Source organism: Salvelinus alpinus, chromosome 27 (genome assembly GCF_045679555.1).
Source record: "Salvelinus alpinus chromosome 27, SLU_Salpinus.1, whole genome shotgun sequence".
In the NCBI taxonomy this organism is placed as follows: Eukaryota; Metazoa; Chordata; class Actinopteri; order Salmoniformes; family Salmonidae; genus Salvelinus; species Salvelinus alpinus.
This window is the reverse complement of record NC_092112.1, coordinates 14,420,218-14,442,889: the sequence shown is the minus strand read 5'-3', so window position 1 is coordinate 14,442,889 and position 22,672 is coordinate 14,420,218. Positions and strand designations below refer to the sequence as shown.

The 22,672-nt window shown below is 44.1% G+C and overlaps 1 protein-coding gene across 6 annotated transcripts in view; it reads left to right on the top strand.

Annotated features, from left to right (window-relative positions):
• The first annotated feature begins 3,474 nt into the window (after positions 1-3,474).
• Positions 3,475-22,672, top strand: part of LOC139555993 (serine/threonine-protein kinase MRCK beta-like) — a 137,045-nt gene continuing 117,847 nt past the window's right edge. For 4 of the 6 annotated variants that reach the window (XM_071369437.1, XM_071369436.1, XM_071369435.1 and 1 more), the window contains exon 1: positions 3,475-4,261. In XM_071369437.1, the coding sequence (XP_071225538.1) occupies positions 4,087-4,261 (175 nt within the window). In that variant the 5' untranslated portion in view covers positions 3,475-4,086. The remainder of the gene's footprint in view (positions 4,262-22,672) is intronic. The other 2 variants (XM_071369439.1, XM_071369438.1) reach the window with 1 other exon arrangement.

Sequence of the window (22,672 nt, the reverse complement as noted above, 5' to 3'; positions counted from 1 at the left end):
CACTCAAGGACATTCAAAGACTTGTCCCGAAGCCAGTCATGCATTGTCTTGGCTGTGTGCTTAGGGTCATTATCTTGTTGGAAGGTGAACCTTCGCCCCAGTCTGATGTCCTGAGCACTCTGGAGCAGGTTTTCATCAAGGATCTCTCTGTACTTTGCTTCATTAATCTTTCCCTCGATCCTGACTAGGTCCCTGCTGCTGAAAAATTTCCCCACAGCATGATACTGCCACCACCATGGTTCACCGTAGGGATGGTGCCAGGTTTCCTCCAGACGTGAATCTTGGCATTCAAGCGGGCTGTCATGTGCCTTTGCTAAAAATGATAAAATCCTGTTTTCGCTTTGTCATTATGGGGTATTGTGTTCAGATTGATGAGGGGAAAAAACAATTTAATACATTTTAGAATAAGGCTGTAATGTAATAAAATGTGGAAAAAGTCAAGGGGTCTGAGTGCTTTCCGAATGCACCGAAAATACATAATACAGTACATGTTCTACATTTGTGTTTGTGACGTTTCGTTGCCCTTTCCATTTCTGTGTGTGTGTATGTATGTAATGCATGCAAGCTAAGGCTGTGAGGAATGCATCTGCGTACATCGTCTTGGAGAGACAACTATGGGAGCTGTCCAGTGGAGGGCCGCGATGTCCTGTCCCTCTCCTCCCCCACCAATACTACCTTAACATGTCCCTCTCCTCCTCCACCACTACCACCCTAACATGTCATGTCCCTCTCCTCCTCCACCACTACCACCCCAACATGTCCTGTCCCTCTCCTCCTCCACCACTACCACCCCAACATGTCATGTCCCTCTCCTCCTCCACCACTACCACCCTAACATGTCATGTCCCTCTCCTCCCCCACCAATACTACCTTAACATGTCCGTCTCCTCCTCCACCACTACCACTATAACATGTCCTGTCCCTCTCCTCCCCCACCACTACCACTATAACATGTCCTGTCCCTCTCCTCCTACACCACTACCACCCTAACACGTCCTGTCCCTCTCCTCCTCCACCACTACCACTATAACATGTCCTGTCCCTCTCCTCCCCCACCACTACCAGCCAAACATGTCCCTCTCCTCCTCCACCACTACCACCCCAACATGTCCCTCTCCTCCTCCACCACTACCAGCCAAACATGTCCCTCTCCTCCTCCACCACTACCACCTAACATGTCCTGTCCCTCTCCTCCTCCACCACTACCACCCTAACATGTCCTGTCCCTCTCCTCCTCCACCACTACCACCTTAACATGTCCTGTCCCTCTCCTCCTCCACCACTACCACCCTAACATGTCCTGTCCCTCTCCTCCTACACCACTACCACCCAAACATGTCCCTCTCCTCCTCCACCACTACCACCCTAACATGTCCTGTCCCTCTCCTCCTCCACCACTACCAGCCAAACATGTCCCTCTCCTCCTCCACCACTACCACCCTAACATGTCCCTCTCCTCCTCCACCACTACCAGCCAAACATGTCCCTCTCCTCCTCCACCACTACCACCCTAACATGTCCTGTCCCTCTCCTCCTCCACCACTACCACCCCAACATGTCCCTCTCCTCCTCCACCACTACCACCCTAACATGTCCTGTCCCTCTCCTCCTCCACCACTACCAGCCAAACATATCCCTCTCCTCCTCCACCACTACCACCCTAACATGTCCTGTCCCTCTCCTCCCCCACCACTACCACCCTAACATGTCCTGTCCCTCTCCTCCTCCACCACTACCACCCTAACATGTCCTGTCCCTCTCCACCTCCACCACTACCATCCCAACATGTCCCTCTCCTCCTCCACCACTACCACCCTAACATGTCCCTCTCCTCCTCCACCACTACCATCCCAACATGTCCCTCTCCTCCACCATCACTACCACCCTAACATGTCCCTCTCCTCCTCCACCACTACCACCCTAACATGTCCCTCTCCTCCTCCACCACTACCATCCCAACATGTCCCTCTCCTCCTCCACCACTACCACCCCAACATGTCCCTCTCCTCCTCCACCACGACCACCCTAACATGTCCTGTCCCTCTCCACCTCCACCACTACCATCCCAACATGTCCCTCTCCTCCTCCACCACTACCACCCTAACATGTCCCTCTCCTCCTCCACCACTACCATCCCAACATGTCCCTCTCCTCCACCATCACTACCACCCTAACATGTCCCTCTCCTCCTCCACCACTACCATCCCAACATGTCCCTCTCCTCCTACACCACTACCACCCAAACATGTCCCTCTCCTCCTCCACCACTACCACCCCAACATGTCCTGTCCCTCTCCTCCTCCTCCACCACTACCACCCTAACATGTCCTGTCCCTCTCCTCCTCCACCACTACCACCCCAACATGTCCCTCTCCTCCTCCACCACTACCACCCCAACATGTCCGTCTCCTCCTCCACCACTACCACCCCAACATGTCCCTCTCCTCCTCCACCACTACCACTATAACATGTCCTGTCCCTCTCCTCCTCCTCCACCACTACCACCCCAACATGTCCCTCTCCTCCCCCACCACTACCACCCCAACATGTCCTGTCCCTCTCCTCCTCCACCACTACCACCCCAACATGTCCTGTCCCTCTCCTCCTCCACCACTACCACTATAACATGTCCTGTCCCTCTCCTCCTCCACCACTACCACCCTAACATGTCCCTCTCCTCCTCCACCACTACCATCCTAACATGTCCTGTCCCTCTCCTCCTCCACCACTACCACTATAACATGTCCTGTCCCTCTCCTCCTCCACCACTACCACCCTAACATGTCCCTCTCCTCCTCCACCACTACCATCCTAACATGTCCTGTCCCTCTCCTCCTCCACCACTACCACTATAACATGTCCTGTCCCTCTCCTCCTCCACCACTACCACTATAACATGTCCTGTCCCTCTCCTCCTCCACCACTACCACCCAAACATGTCCCTCTCCTCCTCCACCACTACCACCCGAACATGTCCTGTCCCTCTCCACCACTACCACCCCAGCATGTCCCTCTCCTCCTCCACCACTACCACCCTAAGATGAATCCAACAATCCCTAGTCCTCTTCTCCCTCCCCATCAACTATACCATTATACTCTCCAGTCAACCACACAGCTATAGGATGATGATGACTTTATTCAGTATGTTTTTTGTCCTGTCATTCAATACTAAAATGTTTTTGCAATTCCCAAAGCATAAACACTATTGGTAGAAAGATTATAGTTTAATTGTCTATTTGCACATTCACATATATATATACATATATATTGTTCGTTTTTGGTATGGTATGCCTTTAACACACATCCTTCAACTTATTTATCTAATATATGTGCCGGTAAGTGTTATCCACACACCGATACTATAATAATGATGGCGTTCTGCTGGTGAGGTCAGTGCCAGTTTACTCCCAGTGTCTGTCAATCATCGAATGACGTCACCTATCCATAGCGTTTCCGGTGTGGGTAGGCGGGTACTCCATAGTCCCCGGTCTAGATTCTTTTGGAAGGTAGGGAGAGACAAGGCTGGACACGAATTTTGCCATATTACGCTCAATAGTGAGAGACACCAGCTAGCTACTAGTAGAAGCTAGTAAGAAAAAGGGATTCATCTACGAAAAGACAGCCACTCCCCAATTTTGGTGGACATACCTCTATTTAGCAGTGTTGAAGAACATATATCGGGCATGCGAGCGAGTAGATAATCCGAAGGAGAGAATGGACGACCGGTCAACCTGAGATTCGACTGGGGGAAACCCGACATCCCATTTTCTAGGTAGAAAGTACAGATTTGTCGGGATTAAAGCAAATGGGACGCACTGGGCCTCGAATCTGAGTGAAGGGAACACAGTGGCGACGCTAAAAACAAAGCATTTTCTATACAACATGTCGGTCTTATTTTTTTAGCTAGCTAGCTACTAGTACACGTCTAGATAGCAAGTTGGAGACTCGGACTTCAGTGCTCCAATATTGGCCAAATAAGTATTTTCGGTTGCGCTTGAAGGGGGCAGGGTTAGCTCGATTTCTTCTCCCATACTAACTCGGGGAGCGATTCTTCGGCGAAGGGAGTGGTAGCTAATTGATAGAAAAATGTCAGCGAAGGTGCGCCTGAAGAAGTTGGAGCAATTGCTAGTGGACGGAACTCCAAATAATGCAAGTTCACTGAGCGTCGAGACCCTTCTGGATATATTGATATGTTTGTACAACGAATGCAGCAACTCTCCTTTAAAACGGGAGAAGCACGTGACAGACTTTCTGGAATGGGGTAAGTTAAATTGTTAGATTTGATAACAAGTTATATGACAGTACGAGCGATCACAGCCCGTACAATCTATGTGCAATGATCCATTACTTGTAATCCTAGCTATGCTAGGTATGTACAGTAGACAGATAGCTAGCTGACTAGTTCACCCCATTTCTGAAAATGGGATGGCCTAGTAACGTTAGTCAATCATTTGGAACAATGAAATGACAGCAAACAGCAACATTTCCATTAATCAATTCTAAAGTTATTAGCCTACCTACTTATATTACAAGTAATGATACCTTGTGCATATACTTTGTGGAATAACCAATACCTTCATTACAATTCCTTGTTCTTGAAATCTCTTAACACTAAACAGTGGTTTCTGAACTGTTGCCTGGTTAATATTCTCTTACAGAGGTGAATGTACTGTTTATTGGACTATCTACTGTGACTCAGTGCTTGGACTCAGATTACAAACAGTGTGCAACTCAAAAAGATTGTGTTTGTTAAAGAAACCAGTTGCCTATTTTTGTCATTTCTTCTGTCCTATCAGGTATTGTTTACTTTTTGCTTGTCAGAGCTGTTATACAAATGTAACCATCTCCAGGTTGAGCCTAAGGACTGGTGTTTAGAATCAGGTGATGAGGCTCATAACCTTAGGTTTATACTTTCCAGGTCGAGGTTAATGGAGGACTGTTCCAATTTGAGGCTAAAGTTATTAATTTAGCCTACTAGGCTGCTTGTTATTTTTCAGAATGAATAATAAGCAACCTTTTTTTTAGTGCCAGAATTCCTCACGTTTTATATCAGGACATAACTTGTGAAACAGTCTTTACTATTATGCACCATGGCTCACCTAGGCTGCTCACAGTACCACCCCCCCCTCCCCACAATCTGCTCCAATCCAGACACGTAGTCCAACCTGGCCTTTGGGCTGCAGTCATCCAACACAATGAGAGGATTCTCTTCCCTGGGCATTTCATTGACGTCAGTAATGAGATTACACCCCAGTGTGTCTGCTCCTGAGAAGATGTAGGGCGGCAGGTAGTCTTACGGTTAAGAGCATTGGTCCAGTAACCGAAAGGTCGCTCGTTTCGAATCCCCGATCTGACTAGGTGAAAATCTCTCGTTGTGCCCTTGAGCAAGGCACTTACCCCTAATTGCTACTGTAAATTGCTCTGAGTAAGATCGTTTCGAATCCCCGATCTGACTAGGTGAAAATCTCTCGTTGTGCCCTTGAGCAAGGCACTTACCCCTAATTGCTACTGTAAATTGCTCTGAGTAAGAGCGTCTGCAAAATTACTATAATGTAAAATGTAAGACTGTTGCTGTCCTCGGAGCTATCATCAGCAGGTGCCACAACTCGGTTTTGACTGTCCAAGACCAATTCTCCTCTAGCCTGAACAACACAGTTACCTGCCTGACCTCTGGGCTCGTTTGGTTCAGCCTTGGCCTGTGTGTGAATGGTCCAGCCTTGGCCTGTGTGTGAATGGTCCTTTGAGAACTCAACCAGGACTGCCAAATGACACTGTAGCATAATGAACAGTTCCCAAAGCCCTACACATGATTTGTGACAGGCAGGTCCATGAGACTGATCTGTGTCTGTGGTTTTGGTTTGATCCAACACATCAGGGTTGTGTTCAGTCCACACAAAATGGGTAAAAGTGTTTTCAAATGGGGAGGTAGGCTAGCTTACTAGCCTACTCAAAGTTGTCCTAGAAAAATACTTATTTTAGTTTTCTGTAGCAAATGTTTTGCCCACGTCTTGTCCTACTTAACACAAACCATGAAGATTCTACTCTGTCAAAAGGAGGCTGTCATCTGCCCAACAGGCTAAATAGCTTAGTGGAGGTTTGTGGTTTTTCAGTCCTCCCATCCTTTTACACCGCCATGTTAAGAAAAGTGTATTGGACCTTTGATATCCACCAAGGTTCATATATTTATTACTCTGGCACTGACAAAGCAAAGTTGGATCTCAGCAAATACATTGGTCAAGGGCTGGGAGTCTAGCTAGTTCACTGAAGAGCAGCGGTGTGATCTGCCCCTCATTATCAGTGACAGACATATTGACCGCGCCTCACACTCTAATATTGACCAGTGCAGCAAGTTCACACTGTAACCTTCTGGCAGAATCTACTTCACACTGTAACCTTCTGGCAGAATCTACTTCACACTGTAACCTTCTGGCAGAATCTATTTCACACTGTAACCTTCTGGCAGAATCTACTTCACACTGTAACCTTCTGGCAGAATCTACTTCACACTGTAACCTTCTGGCAGAATCTACTTCACACTGTAACCTTCTGGCAGAATCTACTTCACACTGTAACCTTCTGGCAGAATCTACTTCACACTGTAACCTTCTGGCAGAATCTACTTCACACTGTAACCTTCTGGCAGAATCTACTTCACACTGTAACCTTCTGGCAGAATCTACTCCACTCTCCTAATTCCAGTGGCCACATCACATATTTAGCCTGAAAGTCCCCTTGAAGAATTGCTGAATAGCAGATGTTGATGAATTGCAGTTTGCTTCACCAACAATTTTCTTTTGAAATTCAGGTCTTGTGAATGTTCTGCGTTCAACATATGTACACACTTTACAACCACCAACCTGTGTGTTGTATATCGATGGCGTTATTAAGTTGACATGCTTGAAGTGGCCTTCTCCCATTAGTATACCCAAGGAGAGCCCAGATTCCTGTGCACCTGTGCAGCAAGAACTGTTAGCTGAGTGAATTAGCTGCCAAGGTCAGTGGGAGAAGGAGACTGCTGTGCAGGTGTTTATTGCCCCACTGCCACTCGGACAAGAGGGCTATTGCAGCCAACTCCATGGAGGATAAGACGGTATAAAAATATTAATTATTATTTGCAGTCAGTGGTGAGTATCAGCATAGGATTCTGCTGCGACTTGATTTCCAGCAAGCACCCTTGGGAGCGGCGCTAGTGTATCTTTGCCAGTTCCAAACCTGGGCTGGGCGGTAAGCTTATACCGTATTTTACTATATAAAGCGTATTGATACACGGACCGGTTGATGCACAGCATTTCAATGTTTGGTATGTTAAATGTGATACACCCCTCCGCTGTGTGTAACGTTCATTTAAAAAATAAAAAAAAAATAGTTTACTCCGCTACTTGATTCGTCGCTCTCACTCTCTCTCGCTAAGCCCCGCCTCCTGTCACTCAAGGAGTGTCGTTGTTGCTTGACCACGAAACCACTTGCAGTTGTCTTCAGTCTGCATAGTCAATGCAGCAGATGCAGAAAGATGTGGCCGACAACAGTTGCTGCTTTAAACTTTGCTTCCTAATATAAATCCACAAGCGTTCTATAATTACACTATTAGTTTGTGTATCTTACTGTCTGAAAGCATCTAGTTTGTCTTTGCTAAGCAAGTTGTGGCTAAATGAAATAGTTTTAGCTGCTAATGCTAATAGCTAATCAGCTGGCTAGCTAATAAATGTACTGAGTCGTAGCAAACGTAGCTAGCTAATACAGCATGATACCATTGCTGGTGTAGGCCTCAATCATCATGTTGTCTGTGCAAGTATATTCTAAATCAGAGAGGAATAGGCAAAGCATGAATATGTTAGCTACATGAAGTAAAATAATACATTTTAGGAAGAAGACTAAATGGTCCCCTGGGAAACACTGACCAAAACGTTGGTTCCTACTAGTCCTGGCTGATAATTTTTCTCAAATTTATGGGCGATTATCTTTCTGTCTACACTGAACAAAAATGTAAACGCAATATGCAACAATTTTAACGTTTTTACTGAGTTACAGTTCATGTCAGGAAATCAGTCAATTGAAATAAATTCATTAGGCCCTAATCTATGGATGTCATATGACTAGGAATACAGATATGCATCTGTTGATCACAGATACCTTAAAAAAAGGTATGGGCGTGGATCAGAAAAACAGTTTGTATCTGGTGTGACCACAATTTGCCTCATGTAGTGCGACACATCTCCTTCACAGTTGATCGGGCTGTTGATATTGGCATGTGGAATGTTGTCTCACACCCCTTCAATGGCTGTGCAAAGTTGCTGGATATTGGCTGTAACTGGAACACGCTGTCGCACGCATCTAACCAGAGCATCCCAAACATGCTCATTGAATGACATGTCTGAGTATGTAGGCCATGGAAGAATTGGGACATTTTCAGCTTCCAGGAATTATGTACAGATCCTTGTGACATGGGGCCGTGCATTATCATGCTAAAATATGAGGTGATGGCGGCGGGTGAATGGCACGACAATGAGCCTTGTCACAGTATCTCTGTGCATTCAAACTGCCATCGATAAAATACAATTGTGTTTGTTGTCCGTAGCTTATGCCTGCCCATATCATAACCCACTGCCACCATGGGGCACTTTGTGCAGAAATTCTTCGCTTGTGCAAACCCACAGTTTCATCAGCTCTCCGGGTGGCTGGTCTCAGACGATCCCGCAGGTGAAGAAGCCGGATGTGGAGGTCCTGGGCTTGCGTGGGTACACGTTGTGAGGCTGTTTGGACGTACTGCCAAATAATCAAAAATTACACTGGAGGCGGCTTATGGTAGAGAAATGAACATTCAATTATCTGGCCATAGCTCTGGTGGACATTCCAGCAGTCAGCATACCAATTGCATGCTCCCTCAACTTGAGACATCTGTGGCATTGTGTTGTGACAAACTGCATATTTTAGTGGTATTTTATTGACCCCAGCACAAGGTGCACCTTTGTAATAATCACCCTGTTTAATCAGCTTCTTGATATGCTTTGAATGGGTTATCTTGGCAAAAGAGAAATGCTCACTAACAGATGTAAACAAATTTGTGCACAACATTTTTGAGAAAATGTAGCTTTTTGTGCGTATGGAACATTTCTGGGATCTTTTATTTCGGCTCATGAAACATGGGACTGTCACTTTACATAAGTCTTCCACAATCACAAGAACCACTAATAATTGTATTATTTTATCAAAATAGTTTAACCTGCTTTTTTTTGCAATCATCAGTGATCTGGCTTTCAAGGCAGTCTATTAAAATGCACTTTTTGTTACAAATGTAACCAGAACCATGTATAATGTGTATTCACTAATAATGACTCACTTTTTGTAGGAGGCATTATAGAAAATGGGTTGTGCTTAAGAGATCTCATAAACAATCTCTTAAGCACAACCCAACATGCTAGTGAGTAGCGAGCTAGTCTTTATATTTTAAGTCTAGCAAACTTGGAACTATTTGCTAACTATCAAGGTAGAGCAGTTGAATTGTACACACCCTTCTGTCCGTCTCCAACTGTTTGAACAGCATGTTAGCCTGTCCACTTTGTTCAGATGTTGAAATCAAGTGACCTACCTTATTTCAGAATGAGAATGAGTTGCCCATTCCTTATATAATAGTTTTTTTATATGCTCATTGCACATTTATACAACAGACTAGACAGCTAGTTTAACAGTCTTTGGCTAAAAAGCTGCTAGCGGTATGTGGTATCGCAATGCTGAGCTCGTCAAACTGAGCATACATTTTCCAGAATCAATGCTCTCATTTTTAGTAGGTTCTGCTCTTCCTGCAATTTGAGGAGTTGAGACACAAAATGGGTACAGTTAGTTAGTTCACCAGAGTCATATGAACTCGGGGATACCATTTTTATGTCTGTGTCCAGTATGAAGGAAGTTAGAGGTACTTTTGCTAGCCAATGCTTAGCCAATGCTAAGTAACATTAATGCAGTGACTGGAGGTCTATAGGTATCTGGTAGTATGCTACGCGGTAGTGTGGAAATAATCTCAAATGAGTGCTGAAAATTGATAAATGCTGATTTATTTTTGGTTTAAATTTGATTTAAAAAGTATAAAACAATCAGAATGGAGAAAGACCCATTGAAATCACCTAGAATGTGGGTTGCCACCCCTAGGATCACTCACTACTCCTAAAGCAAATCTAGAACTTGTATTATTCAGAAACTAAAAATACAGGCAAAAATATTGTGAAATGATATTGGCCATATTCCCTTTTACCGCTGCGTCTCCTCTTGTGCATCCTCACTCTCACACAAAATAAGCATCACCTTTTTATTTAAACTTAATAATGTTACCCCTTTTTCTCCCCAATTTCGTGGTATCCAATTGTTAGTAATTACTATCTTGTTTCATCGCTACAACTCCCGTACGGGCTCGGGAGAGACGTCCTCCGAAACACAACCCAACCAAGCCGCACTGCTTCTTAATACAGCGCACCTCCAACCCGGAAGCCAGCCGCACCAATGTGTCGGAGGAAACACCGTGCACCTGGCTCCCTTGGTTAGCGCGCACTGCGCCCGGCCCGCCAGGAGTCGCTGGTGCGCGATGAGACAAGGATATCCCTACCGGCCAAACTCTACCTAACCCGGACGACGCTAGGCCAATTGTGCGTCACCCCACGGACCTCCCGGTCGCGGCCGGCTCCGACAGAGCCTGGGCACGAACCCAGAGTCTCTGGTGGCACAGCTAGCGCTGCGATGCAGTGCCCTAGACCACTGCGCCACCCGGGAGGCCCATAAGCATCACCTTTTTGATTTGGAATTTAAATGGATGATTTTATTTAAACTAGGGTTGTTTTTAATTTGGGCATAGGCCAACATAATAGTCGGTGATTGCCTTCTGAAAATCATGATTGCACTACACATCCTGAGTTTCTCATTCTTTGTCCCCCTTCTGTGGAACAGCTGCTCCCTACAGCCCTTTACACTCTGGAAGTGTTACTACTGTTTACATTGCATCAACATCTATACATCCATACAACATAATAATATCATAATAATAATAACTAATACATAACAATAACTAATAACAATAATAACACAATAATAATAATAATAATATGCCTCCATGTTAGACTGCCATTAACTGTACTTGCCTCACCCACTTTCAGAATACCTTTACTTTTATAAGCCTCAATTCAATCAAGATATTGTGTAACGCGTGCTGTTTTCCCCTTTTTTTAATGATACGTTAAATATTGTGACCACACTCGTTGTGGATGTCCTGGGGAGGGGTAGTATTGTTAAGTGTGGTTTCTTGCTTACCTTTCAGAATGCTCCGCTGTGCCAGCATGCCAAGCCAAATGTTAACAGGCCACACCCTCTTACTGTAGCAAATGAATGCTACTCAGAGCCAGGATACGATCATCATTCCTATCAGTTAGTCACTCTGGAACAACTCTCATCATAGACCTAGCCCATGATCATTATTACATTTGAGGTGCCTATCCATAATGATCCATTTCATACAATGACTTACAACACTGACAAATGTAAGTCTTTTGAGGCCCAATCTCAGGGAAATGAAGGTGCTCTTTTCCGCGTCTGCTTCATAATGGTTGAGCTTAGGAGGTCTGTACTGCGTAAGGAATCCGCAGAAAGGGAGGCGGCGACTCCTATTACTGAGGATATGTCTGGTATGTCCTCTGTTCTCCATGTTTAGTTTTTGCTGCCTGACAACTCACATTTGCCCGGCTGGCTCGGTGTGTTTTATTGCATGAGGCATCTTCTCTCCCAGGGCCACCCTGACTCAAAACATACCTCACAAACAGGGCTGTTGCGTCACACGCGTACACCCCACTCTTCACAGGCAGACTGAACAGAGACAGGACGGGGCTTGTCAGGATTCAGGAATGCCTCTCAGAATGGAGGATATTCAAGCGCTAACTCCCATTGATGCAGCTAAACAAGAGGAGTGATGTTACTGGAACAAAGGCAGTGTTTGTAAAGGGATTCCTCTGTCTTTCATTCTTACTTTACGGCCCTGTCTTTTTTGCTTACTAATGAGATATTTGGCAAGTTTGAAATGGAATCTTACTTGTTTAGCTAAGGTCTGTTTTGTAAAGTTAATGTCACAGGGGAACAGGAGTCTCCTGGCTTGCAGCCATGGCATGACCATAGAGAATTCCGTTCATTCCTGCTAATATCCTCCCCCAACACCAGACGTGTGGGCGTTCTCCCCTCCTCTGCTCCCAGGCGCTAGGCTGCAGGCATGACACAGATTAGGCCTAGCCGTTTGGCTCCCAAGCATTTCCCTCAAAGCCTTCCTCACAGGCATGAGGCCTCCACAGTGGAAAATGGCTCAGTGTGGTATTAACATCCCCATGCACCTGGATGGGTAATGTAGTTCTGTTGCGATTGTGGCCCTGTTGCCAAGTGATGCTGGTGGGATGATGGGACCTTGCTCAAGGTCACCACGTGCCACACACATTTGGATCCGTCACACCCGGTGCCCCCAAAGACATTGATTACCAACGTTTTGGTTTGGCCTCTCAGCTGTTCAACTGGCCCTGTGTGTGACGACTCTGTGTAGCAGTGAGGAATAGTTGATGAACAGGGTTTTGGCATTCTTTTGGAATTTCACAGTGATAGTTTATTAGTCACAGGGAGGCATATCATTTTCACTGTACCCTGAAATTATAACAGAGCAGGTAAAATGAAAAAGTAAAATAAATAAAAGTGAATTAGATAAAGTAAATATTAATATGTACAGTCGTGTGCGCAGGGTACGAGTCAGTTTGGTAATGTCCATAGGAGGAAGGAAGTGAGAAGTAAATTAAATGGTAATTAAAAATAAATACTATGTACATTTATTTACAGCGTAAATATTTATAATGTGGTGTGGACACAGTTTTTCACATATCTGTTGTAATTTCAGGGCCCACTGTGGATATTCTGACTCTCCAGGGGAGAGACCTTTTATAGTCAATACCCTCTCATTTCTGAATTGAAACACAATGGTCACATGGTGGCAGCTTAAAAACTTAGCTATAAACTTAGCTGTGCCCCATGACTTTTACAGATTTGCTGTTGCACCCTTACATATTTCTACCAAATGTATTGAAAATGTAGGCTGTAGTGCTGAACGATTTGACTGAAATGTTGGTTATTAATAAAGCAAATCAGTAGGGAAACGCTTACAAAGTTCTATCAACACATCGCCTGCAGTACTCGCGCTTCAAAAACTCTCAACCATTGTCACTCGCCCTTCCAGGATGGCTACAAGACCCTCCCCCTGCCCTCCCTTCGGCAAATCGGATCACGACTCTGTTCCCTTCACTTCCTATAGGCAGATACTCGGGTACTTCCTGTTTAAGGTCTACTCAACGCTGGTCTGACAAATCGGAATCCATGCTTCAAGACTGTTTTTATCACACGTGCTGGGATGTGTTCTGTGTTGCCTCCGAGCTGAGTTATTCCGTCCATAAGGCAATCAAACAGGCAAAACGTCAGTACGGAGACAAAGTGGAGTTGCAATTCAACGGCTCAGATACGAGACGTATGTGGCAGAGACTCCAAACAATCACGTGTTATAAAGGGGAAATCAGCTACGTCGCCGACACTGTCTCGCTCCCGGACAAGCTAAACACCTTCTTCGCCCGCTTTGAGAATAACACGGTGCCGCTGACACAGGCCACCCCCGAGGTCTGTGAGCTCTCGCTCTCCGTGGCTGATGTGAGTAAGACATTTTAAAGCTTGTTAACACCCTCAAGGCTGCCGGCATTCAGAACATGCGCAGACCAGCTGGCTGGAGTGTTTATGGACATATTCAATTTCTCCCTATCCCAGTCTGCTGTCCCCATTTTTTGTTTTAAGATGTCCACCATTGTTTCTGTATCCAAGAAGCGAAGGTACCTGAACTAGAAGACTGTTTCCATACACCACACAGAGAGACCGTTTCCCCCTGAGTGAAAACAGTCCAGTGAGAGATATTGTAATGTTCTGTCAGACCTGTGTAGTCTTTGCTGTTGTGCCACTAACTTGTTTAGAGAACTGTGGTGTACATTTACCGAGCACTTTCCTCCACAGCTTTTGGAGTTTGTCACCACGGACCTCCTCTTGGCTACAAAGCTGAAAGAGTCGGCGTATGACATTTCACTTGGTGGTTGAGCTGTTTCCACTAGAGGTCGACCGATTAATCGGAATGGCCGATTTAATTAGGGACGATTTCGAGTTTTCATAACACTTTTTATCGCCGATTTAAAAAAATAATAAAAATAAATAAATAAAAATGTATAATAAAAAATAATAATTTCTTTATATATATATATTTTTTTACACCTTTATTGAACTAGGCAAGTCAGTTAAGAACACGTTCTTATTTTCAGTGACGGCCTAGGAACGATGTGTTAACTGCCTTGTTCAGGGGCAGAATGACAGATTTTTACCTTGTCAGCTCGGGGATTAGTTTTTGCAACCTTCCGGTTACTAGTCCAACCACCTGCCTTACATTGCACTCCACGAGGAGCCTGCGTGGCAGGCTGACTACCTGTTACGCGAGGGCAGCAAGAAGCCAAGGTAAGTTGCTAGCTAGCATTACACTTATAAAAAAACAATCAATCTTCACATTCACTAGTTAACTACACATGGTTGATATTACTAGTTTATCTAGTGTGTCCTGCATTGCATATAATCGATGCGGTGCCTGTTAATTTCTCATCGAATCACAGCCTACTTCGCCAAACAGGTGATGACTTAGCACTGTCGTTGCACCAAACCTAACCATAAACATCAATGCCTTTCTTTAAAATCAATACACAAGTATATATTTTTAAACCTGAATATTTAGTTAATATTGCCTGTTAACATGAATTTCTTATAATTAGGGAAATTGTGTCACTTCTCTTGCGTTCCGTGCAAGCAGTCAGTGTATATGCAGCAGTTTGGGCCGCCTGGCTCGTTGCGAACGTCCATTTATTCCTAACAAAGGAATAAAGTCCATTTATTCCTACAAAGGAATAAAGTCCATTTATTCCTAACAAAGACTGTAAATAATATGCCAGAATTGTACATAATTATGACATAACATTGAAGGTTGTACAATGTAACAGCAATATTTAGACTTAGGGATGCCACCCGTTAGATAAAATACAGAACGCTTCCGTATTTCACAAAGAATAAACGTTTTGTTTTCGAAATGATAGTTTCCGGATTCGACCATATTAATGACCTAAGGCTCGTATTTCTGTGTGTTATTATGTTATAATTAAGTCTATGATTTGATATTTGATAGAGCAGTCTGACTGAGCGATGGTAGGCAGCAGCAGGCTCGTAAGCATTCATTCAAACAAACAGCACTTTTGTGCGTTCTGCCAGCAGCTCTTCGCAGTGCTTCAAACATTGAGCTGTTTATGACTTCAAGCCTATCAACTCCCGAGATTAGGCTGGTGTAACCGATGTGAAATGGCTAGCTAGTTAGCGGGGTGTGTGCTAATAGCGTTTCAATCGGTGACGTCACTCGCTCTGAGAATTGGAGTAGTTGTTCCCCTTGCTCTGCAAGGGCCGCGGCATTTGTGGAGCGATGGGTAACGATGCTTCGAGGGTGGCTGTTGTCGATGTGTTCCTGGTTCGAGCCCAGGTAGGGGCGAGGAGAGGGACGGAAGCTATACTGTTACACTGGCAATACTAAAGTGCCTATAAGAACATCCAATAGTCAAAGGTATATGAAATACAAATGGTATAGAAATAGAAATAGTATAATTCCTATAATAACCTCAATCTAAAACTTCTTACATGGGAATATTGAAGACTCATGTTAAAAGGAACCACCAGCTTTCATATGTTCTCATGTTCTGAGCAAGACATTTAAGCATTAGCTTTTTTACATGGCACATATTGCACTTTTACTTTCTTCTCCAACCCTTTGTTTTTGCATTATTTAAACCAAATTGAACATGTTTCATTTTATTTGAGGCTAAATTGATTTTATTTATGTATTATATTAAGTTAAAATAAGTGTTCATTCAGTATTGTTGTAATTGTCATTATCCCCCCCCCCAAAAAAAATCGGCAGATTAATCTCTATCGGCTTTTTTTGGTCCTCCAATAATCGGTATCGGCGTTGAAAAATCATAATCGGTCGACCTCTAGTTTCCACGTTTGAGGTGAAAATAACACAAATAACACAGCAGTCACAAAATTTGACAACTTTTGGAACATCAAAGAAGTACTTAAACCACCTCAGCACCACAACAAAAATGTGGGTCCCCGATACATTTACACTCCACTGGTCCATTAGAACAATGTTGTCAACCATGGCTGTGACGATACTTGTAACGCAATATTTTTTTCCCATGTCAAAAATTGGAACACAAAGCAGACCATACTCTTTGGTCCTTTTTAAAAACCTGCTGTGTGTATTTTGTTTCTCAAAATGCATACTACTGTGCTCCAAGCACGCAAATTAGAGCACGGGAGGGTCGGAGTATGAGACCAAATCAAAGTTTGCGAAACGGAGCACAGAGGGCTCTTCTTGAATGCTTTACTCCGTTTGTAAATATGTTGAAGCGTGCAAGCTTCAACGGAAACTATGCAAAAAAAAATATGTAAACCATGTAAAAAAATAAATAACAGTTTTTGCCTGTTAAACTATCTGGTTAGCTACATTATTACGATTCTCATAGAGCTAGCTGATAGTTGTGAAGTAAAATGGTTGCTTTGTGTATTGTTTTGCCTCTTGCCATTGTCCTGGCTTGAGGACAGTTCAGTGAATAAGTCCCAAGTCCATAGTAAGTCAGTAGGGTTAACTGGATAACTAGCTAGCCACGAATAATTACTAGTTAGCCACGTTGTTGAAGAATGCACTCGGAGCATGAGTAAATACTCATTGTTCACTATAGCTTGGAAAATAAATAAATGTGCCTCTGAACAATAGTGTTTTGTTCCCAATCCGCTTCTTGTTTTGTTTCCTTGCCACGATACTAATAACGAGTATCATGAGTGGCGCAGCGGTCTAAGGCTCTGCATCTCAGTGCAAGAGATGTCACTACAGTCCCTGGTTCGAATCCCGGCTATATCACATCCGGCCGTGATTAAGTGTCCCATAGGGCGGTGCACAATTGGTCCAGCGTCGTCCGAGTTTGGCCGGGGTAGGCCGTCATTGTAAATAAGAATTTGTTCTTAACTGACTTGACTAGTTAAATTTAAAAATATATATATACAGTGGGGAGAACAAGTATTTGATACACTGCCGATTTTGCAGGTTTTCCTACTTACAAAGCATGTAGAGGTCTGTCATTTATATCATAGGTACACTTCAACTGTGAGAGACGGAATCTAAAACAAAAATCCAGAAAATCACATTGTATGATTTTTAAGTAATTAATTTGCATTTTATTGCATGACATAAGTATTTGATCACCTACCAACCAGTAAGAATTCCGGCTCTCACAGACCTGTTAGTTTTTCTTTAAGAAGCCCTCCTGTTCTCCACTCATTACCTGTATTAACTGCACCTGTTTGAACTCGTTACCTGTATAAAAGACACCTGTCCACACACTCAATCAAACAGACTCCAACCTCTCCACAATGGCCAAGACCAGAGAGCTGTGTAAGGACATCAGGGATAAATTGTAGACCTGTACAAGGCTGGGATGGGCTACAGGACAATAGCCAAGCAGCTTGGTGAGAAGGCAACAACTGTTGGCACAATTATTAGAAAATGGAAGAAGTTCAAGATGACGGTCAATCACCCTCGGTCTGGGGCTCCATGCAAGATCTCACCTCGTGGGGCATCAATGATCATGAGGAATGTGAGGGATCAGCCCAGAACTACACGGCAGGACCTGGTCAATGACCTGAAGAGAGCTGGGACCACAGTCTCAAAGAAAACCATTAGTAACACACTACGCCGTCATGGATTAAAATCCTGCAGCGCACGCAAGGTCCCCCTGCTCAAGCCAGCGCATGTCCAGGCCCGTCTGAAGTTTGCCAATGACCATCTGGATGATCCAGAGGAGGAATGGGAGAAGGTCATGTGGTCTGATGAGACAAAAATAGAGCTTTTTGCTCTAAACTCCACTCGCCGTGTTTGGAGGAATAGAAGGATGAGTACAACCCCAAGAACACCATCCCAACCGTGAAGCATGGAGGTGGAAACATCATTCTTTGGGGATGCTTTTCTGCAAAGGGGACAGGACGACTGCACCGTATTGAGGGGAGGATGGATGGGGCCATGTATCGCGAGATCTTGACCAACAACCTCCTTCCCTCAGTAAGAGCATTGAAGATGGGTCGTGGCTGGGTCTTCCAGCATGACAACGACCCGAAACACACAGCCAGGGCAACTAAGGAGTGGCTCCGTAAGAAGCATCTCAAGGTCCTGGAGTGGCCTAGCCAGTCTCCAGACCTGAACCCAATAGAAAATCTTTGGAGGGAGCCGAAAGTCCGTATTGCCCAGCGACAGCCCCGTAAACCTGAAGGATCTGGAGAAGGTCTGTATGGAGGAGTGGGCCAAAATCCCTGCTGCAGTGTGTGCAAACCTGGTCAAGAACTACAGGAAACGTATGATCTCTGTAATTGCAAACAAAGGTTTCTGTACCAAATATTCAGTTCTGCTTTTCTGATGTATCAAATACTTATGTCATGCAATAAAATGCAAATTAATTACTTAAAAATCATACAATGTGATTTTCTGGATTTTTGTTTTAGATTCCGTCTCTCACAGTTGAAGTGTACCTATGATAAAAATTACAGACCTCTACATGCTTTGTAAGTAGGAAAACCTGCAAAATTGTCAGTGTATCAAATACTTGTTCTCCCCACTGTATATACTGGTATTGTCCCAGCCCTATTGTCAACATTAAGTGCTGCAGCCCCAAGTGATGTCACCCTACAGCCCCCCCATCTCGGATGACAACACACCCAAAGGGCACTGTGTCTGCAGCTGGTGGGACAAGCCAGGGTGACGTGGAACTCTGTGGTCTCATCTGAGGTTTCTCACAAACCCACAGGAAAAGGAAGTGTGAATGCCACTCTTGCGAAAGGGAAGCTGTGGGAACTGTGCTAGCTAGTGAAAGTCTGAGATGAAGAAGTCTATTGTGGGCAGTTTCACTTCTGTGTAAGGTGTTGTGTGAAGGGTAACCTTTACTGGAAGATACTAGGCTACTTTTTAGAATGTTGCTTTATTGCCTTAATTGAAAACACTCTATTACTTAACTTACAACTTTAGAGAAATAAGAGTGAATCAGTCGTCATATAACTACCAGTTTATCCATGTACAGTTGTAATCGGAAGTTTGCGTAGACTTAAGTTGGTGTCATTAAAACTTGTTTTTCAACCACTCCACTAATTTCTTGTTAACTATAGTTTTGGCAAGTCGGTTAGGACATCTACTTTGTGCATGACGCAAGTAATTTTTCCAATAATTGTTTACAGACAGATTATTTCACTTATAATTCACTGTATCACAATTCCAGTGGGTCAGAAGTTTACATACACTAAGTTGACTGTGCCTTTAAACAGCTTGGAAAATTCCAGAAAATGATGTCATGGCTTTAGAAGCTTCTGATAGGCTAATTGACATCATTTGAGTCAATTGGAGGTGTATCTGTGGATGTATTTCAAGGACGACCTTCAAACTCAGTGCCTCTTTGCTTGACATCATGGGAAAATCAAAAGAAATCAGCCAAGACCTCAGAAAAAAAATTGGAGACCACCACAAATCTGGTTCATCCTTGGGAGCAATTTCTAAATGCCTGAAGGTACCACTTTCATCTGTACAAACAACTGTACGCAAGTATAAACACCATGGGACCACGCAGCCGTCATACCGCTCAGGAAGGAGACGCGTTCTGTCTCCTCGAGATGAACGTACTTTGGTGCGAAAAGTGCAAATCAATCCCAGAACAACAGCAAAAGACCTTGTGAAGATGCTGGAGGAAACAGGTACAAAAGTATCTATATCCACAGTTAAACGAGTCCTATATCGACATAACCTGAAAGGCCGCTCAGCAAGGAAGAAGCCACTGCTCCAAAACCGCTATAAAAAAGCCAGACTACGGTTTGCACTGCACATGGGGACAAAGATCTTACTTTTTGGAGAAATGTCCTCTGGTCTGATGAAACAAAAATAGAACTGTTTGGCCATAATGACCATTGTTATTTTTGGAGGAAAAAGGGGGAGGCTTGCAAGCCGAAGAACACCATCCCAACTGTAAAGCACGGGGGTGGCAGCATCATGTTGTGGGGGTGCTTTGCTGCAGGAGGGCCTGGTGAACTTCACAAAATAGATGGCATCATGAGGTAGGAAAATTATGTGGATATATTGAAGCAACATCTCAAGACATCAGTCAGGAAGTTAAAGCTTGGTCGCAAATGGGTCTTCCAAATGGACAATGACCCCAAGCATACTTCCAAAGTTGTGGCAAAATGGCTTAAGGACAACAAAGTCAAGGTATTGGAGTGGACATCACAAAGCCCTGACCTCAATCCCATAGAAAATTTGTGGGCAGAATTTGAAAAAGCATGTGCGAGCAAGGAGGCCTATAAACCTCCGTTACAACCAGCTCTGTCAGGAGGAATGTGCCAAAATTCACGCAACTTATTGTGGGAAGCTTGTGGAAGGCTACCTGAAACAATTGATCCAAGTTAAACAATTTAAAGGCAATGCTACCAAATACTAATTAAGTGTATGTAAACTTCTGACCCACTGGGAATGTGATGAAAGAAATAAAAGCCTAAATAAATCATTCTCTCTGCTATTATTCTGACATTTCACATTCTGAAAATAGTGGTGATCCTAATTGACCTAAAACAGGGATTTCTTACTAGGATTAAATGTCAGGAATTGTGAAACTGAGTTTAAATGTATTTGGCTAAGGTGTATGTAAACTTCCGACTTCAACTGTATTTATGACTACCACAGTTTTACAATGTTGCTTTATTGCCCTAATTGAAACACTCACTATTACTTACCTGATAACTTGAGAGAAATTAGTGAATCAGTCATGTGATATGAACATGGTCAGTTTCGTAATCGTTGTGTGCATGTGCGCTTATCCCTGTATCTATGACTACCACAACAATGGCTGAGTAAAGCTGCCATTAACTTGCTGTCCTTGTCTTTTGTTATATAGCAAGAGTATGCGAGTAACACCAATACAAATCTGAATACAATCTATCAGGTCCTTATAATTATAATCTTCCAAGCATCATGTGACTATTCATGCAGGCAAATTTGTGGAGACCATGCCCATAGATGGTCCAGGTCATAGGGAACCTTGTCACCTCAGTTTCCTGTTTGTTCAGGGCTGTTCACTTCTGTTCCTCCCTCTGTTCACTCTCATTCATCTGCACTGATCTGTAAATGCAATTTGGTAGATGCCAGCTGGGAATGAGATTTTTTTGTTTTGTTCTATCAGTGCAGACGAAGAAGAGGAAACCACATAAGAAACAATTGGCGTCTTAAAGGCAGCAATGGAGGAAGTGGGTTAATGGAGGTTTAAAGGCCTGCTGGGTAAGAGGCCTGTCCAGGAAGGGCTGTGGCCATTTGTCATCCTTTGCCAAGGTGTCAAGACCGATCAAGGCCTGAAGGACGGTACCAAATTGAACCCATGAACCTACAGTCACCTTCAAGACAACATTTCAGGGGTGGGACAGTGCTGTCGGGGACTTGATGAAATATAAATTCAAAATGTTGCAAAGAAAGAGAACAGACCAGGTTTTCATGGTTTCTCAACGTTCTGAAGCTCACCTTGCAACACAGCAGCTATCCCTCACAGAACCCTGAGGCAAATCCCACTGAGTCTTGGAGGTCCCTGCTGCGTGTGTCCTTCTTCGTCACAGCGGCTTTGTCTTCCGTGACACACTACCTGTGTCCTGATCCCTGGGCCTGGATGCTCCCCAGTAGGGTACACCGAGATGCCCGGTGCTACGGTCCCAGTGGCTTAGCCGAGTGCACAGCGAGCAGTAGGCCAAGCATGGAGCCGCTTGTAAATGGCCGGTGTGGTGGGGGCAGGGGGATGTGTGGCAGCTGGTGCTGGATAATAGATTAACCCTGGGAGGAGCCCTGATGGTTTAACCTCCTGCTACCAGCCACCTCCACCCCACCCACCCTCTGCTTAAAAGTCCAATGCAGCCGTTTTAAAAATCTAATCATTTCAATCAAATCATTTCTTTTCAAACAGCTCTTAAACTAAAATATAGTATTATTCCAAACTTATAGTGTGGAAACCATATATATGAAATATTTTTGACTGCACTGGGCCTTTAAACACAGATTAGGCCCTGCTCCTGGCATGGCCGTCTCAATTAGACAACCCCACCAATGTTTATGTTAGCCATGTTGTGCCTGCCAGAATCATTGGCTGGTAGGGGAAGGAGATGGTTAACTGGGGTTGAATGATTTTGATGGCATGGCTGGTGAAGTGAGTGGCAATGCATCCAGACAGGCTTGTGTGAGTCATCAGGGTCACTACTCCAATATGACAAGTGCTGTCTTTGAGGGACTGCTCCCTCCTAGATAGAGTTAAAGGAGTTTTCTCATGACCTGATGCTGCTGGAGGAACAGCTGGGGTTTTCAATGGCGTTGGGGAATTTTATATAAGGTATTTTCCAATATATCAATTTAAATGTGTGAATATTTTATGTAGCATATTTGGATCTTTACATTTAAAAAATAAAATGATTCAGGCATTTCCATGTAAAA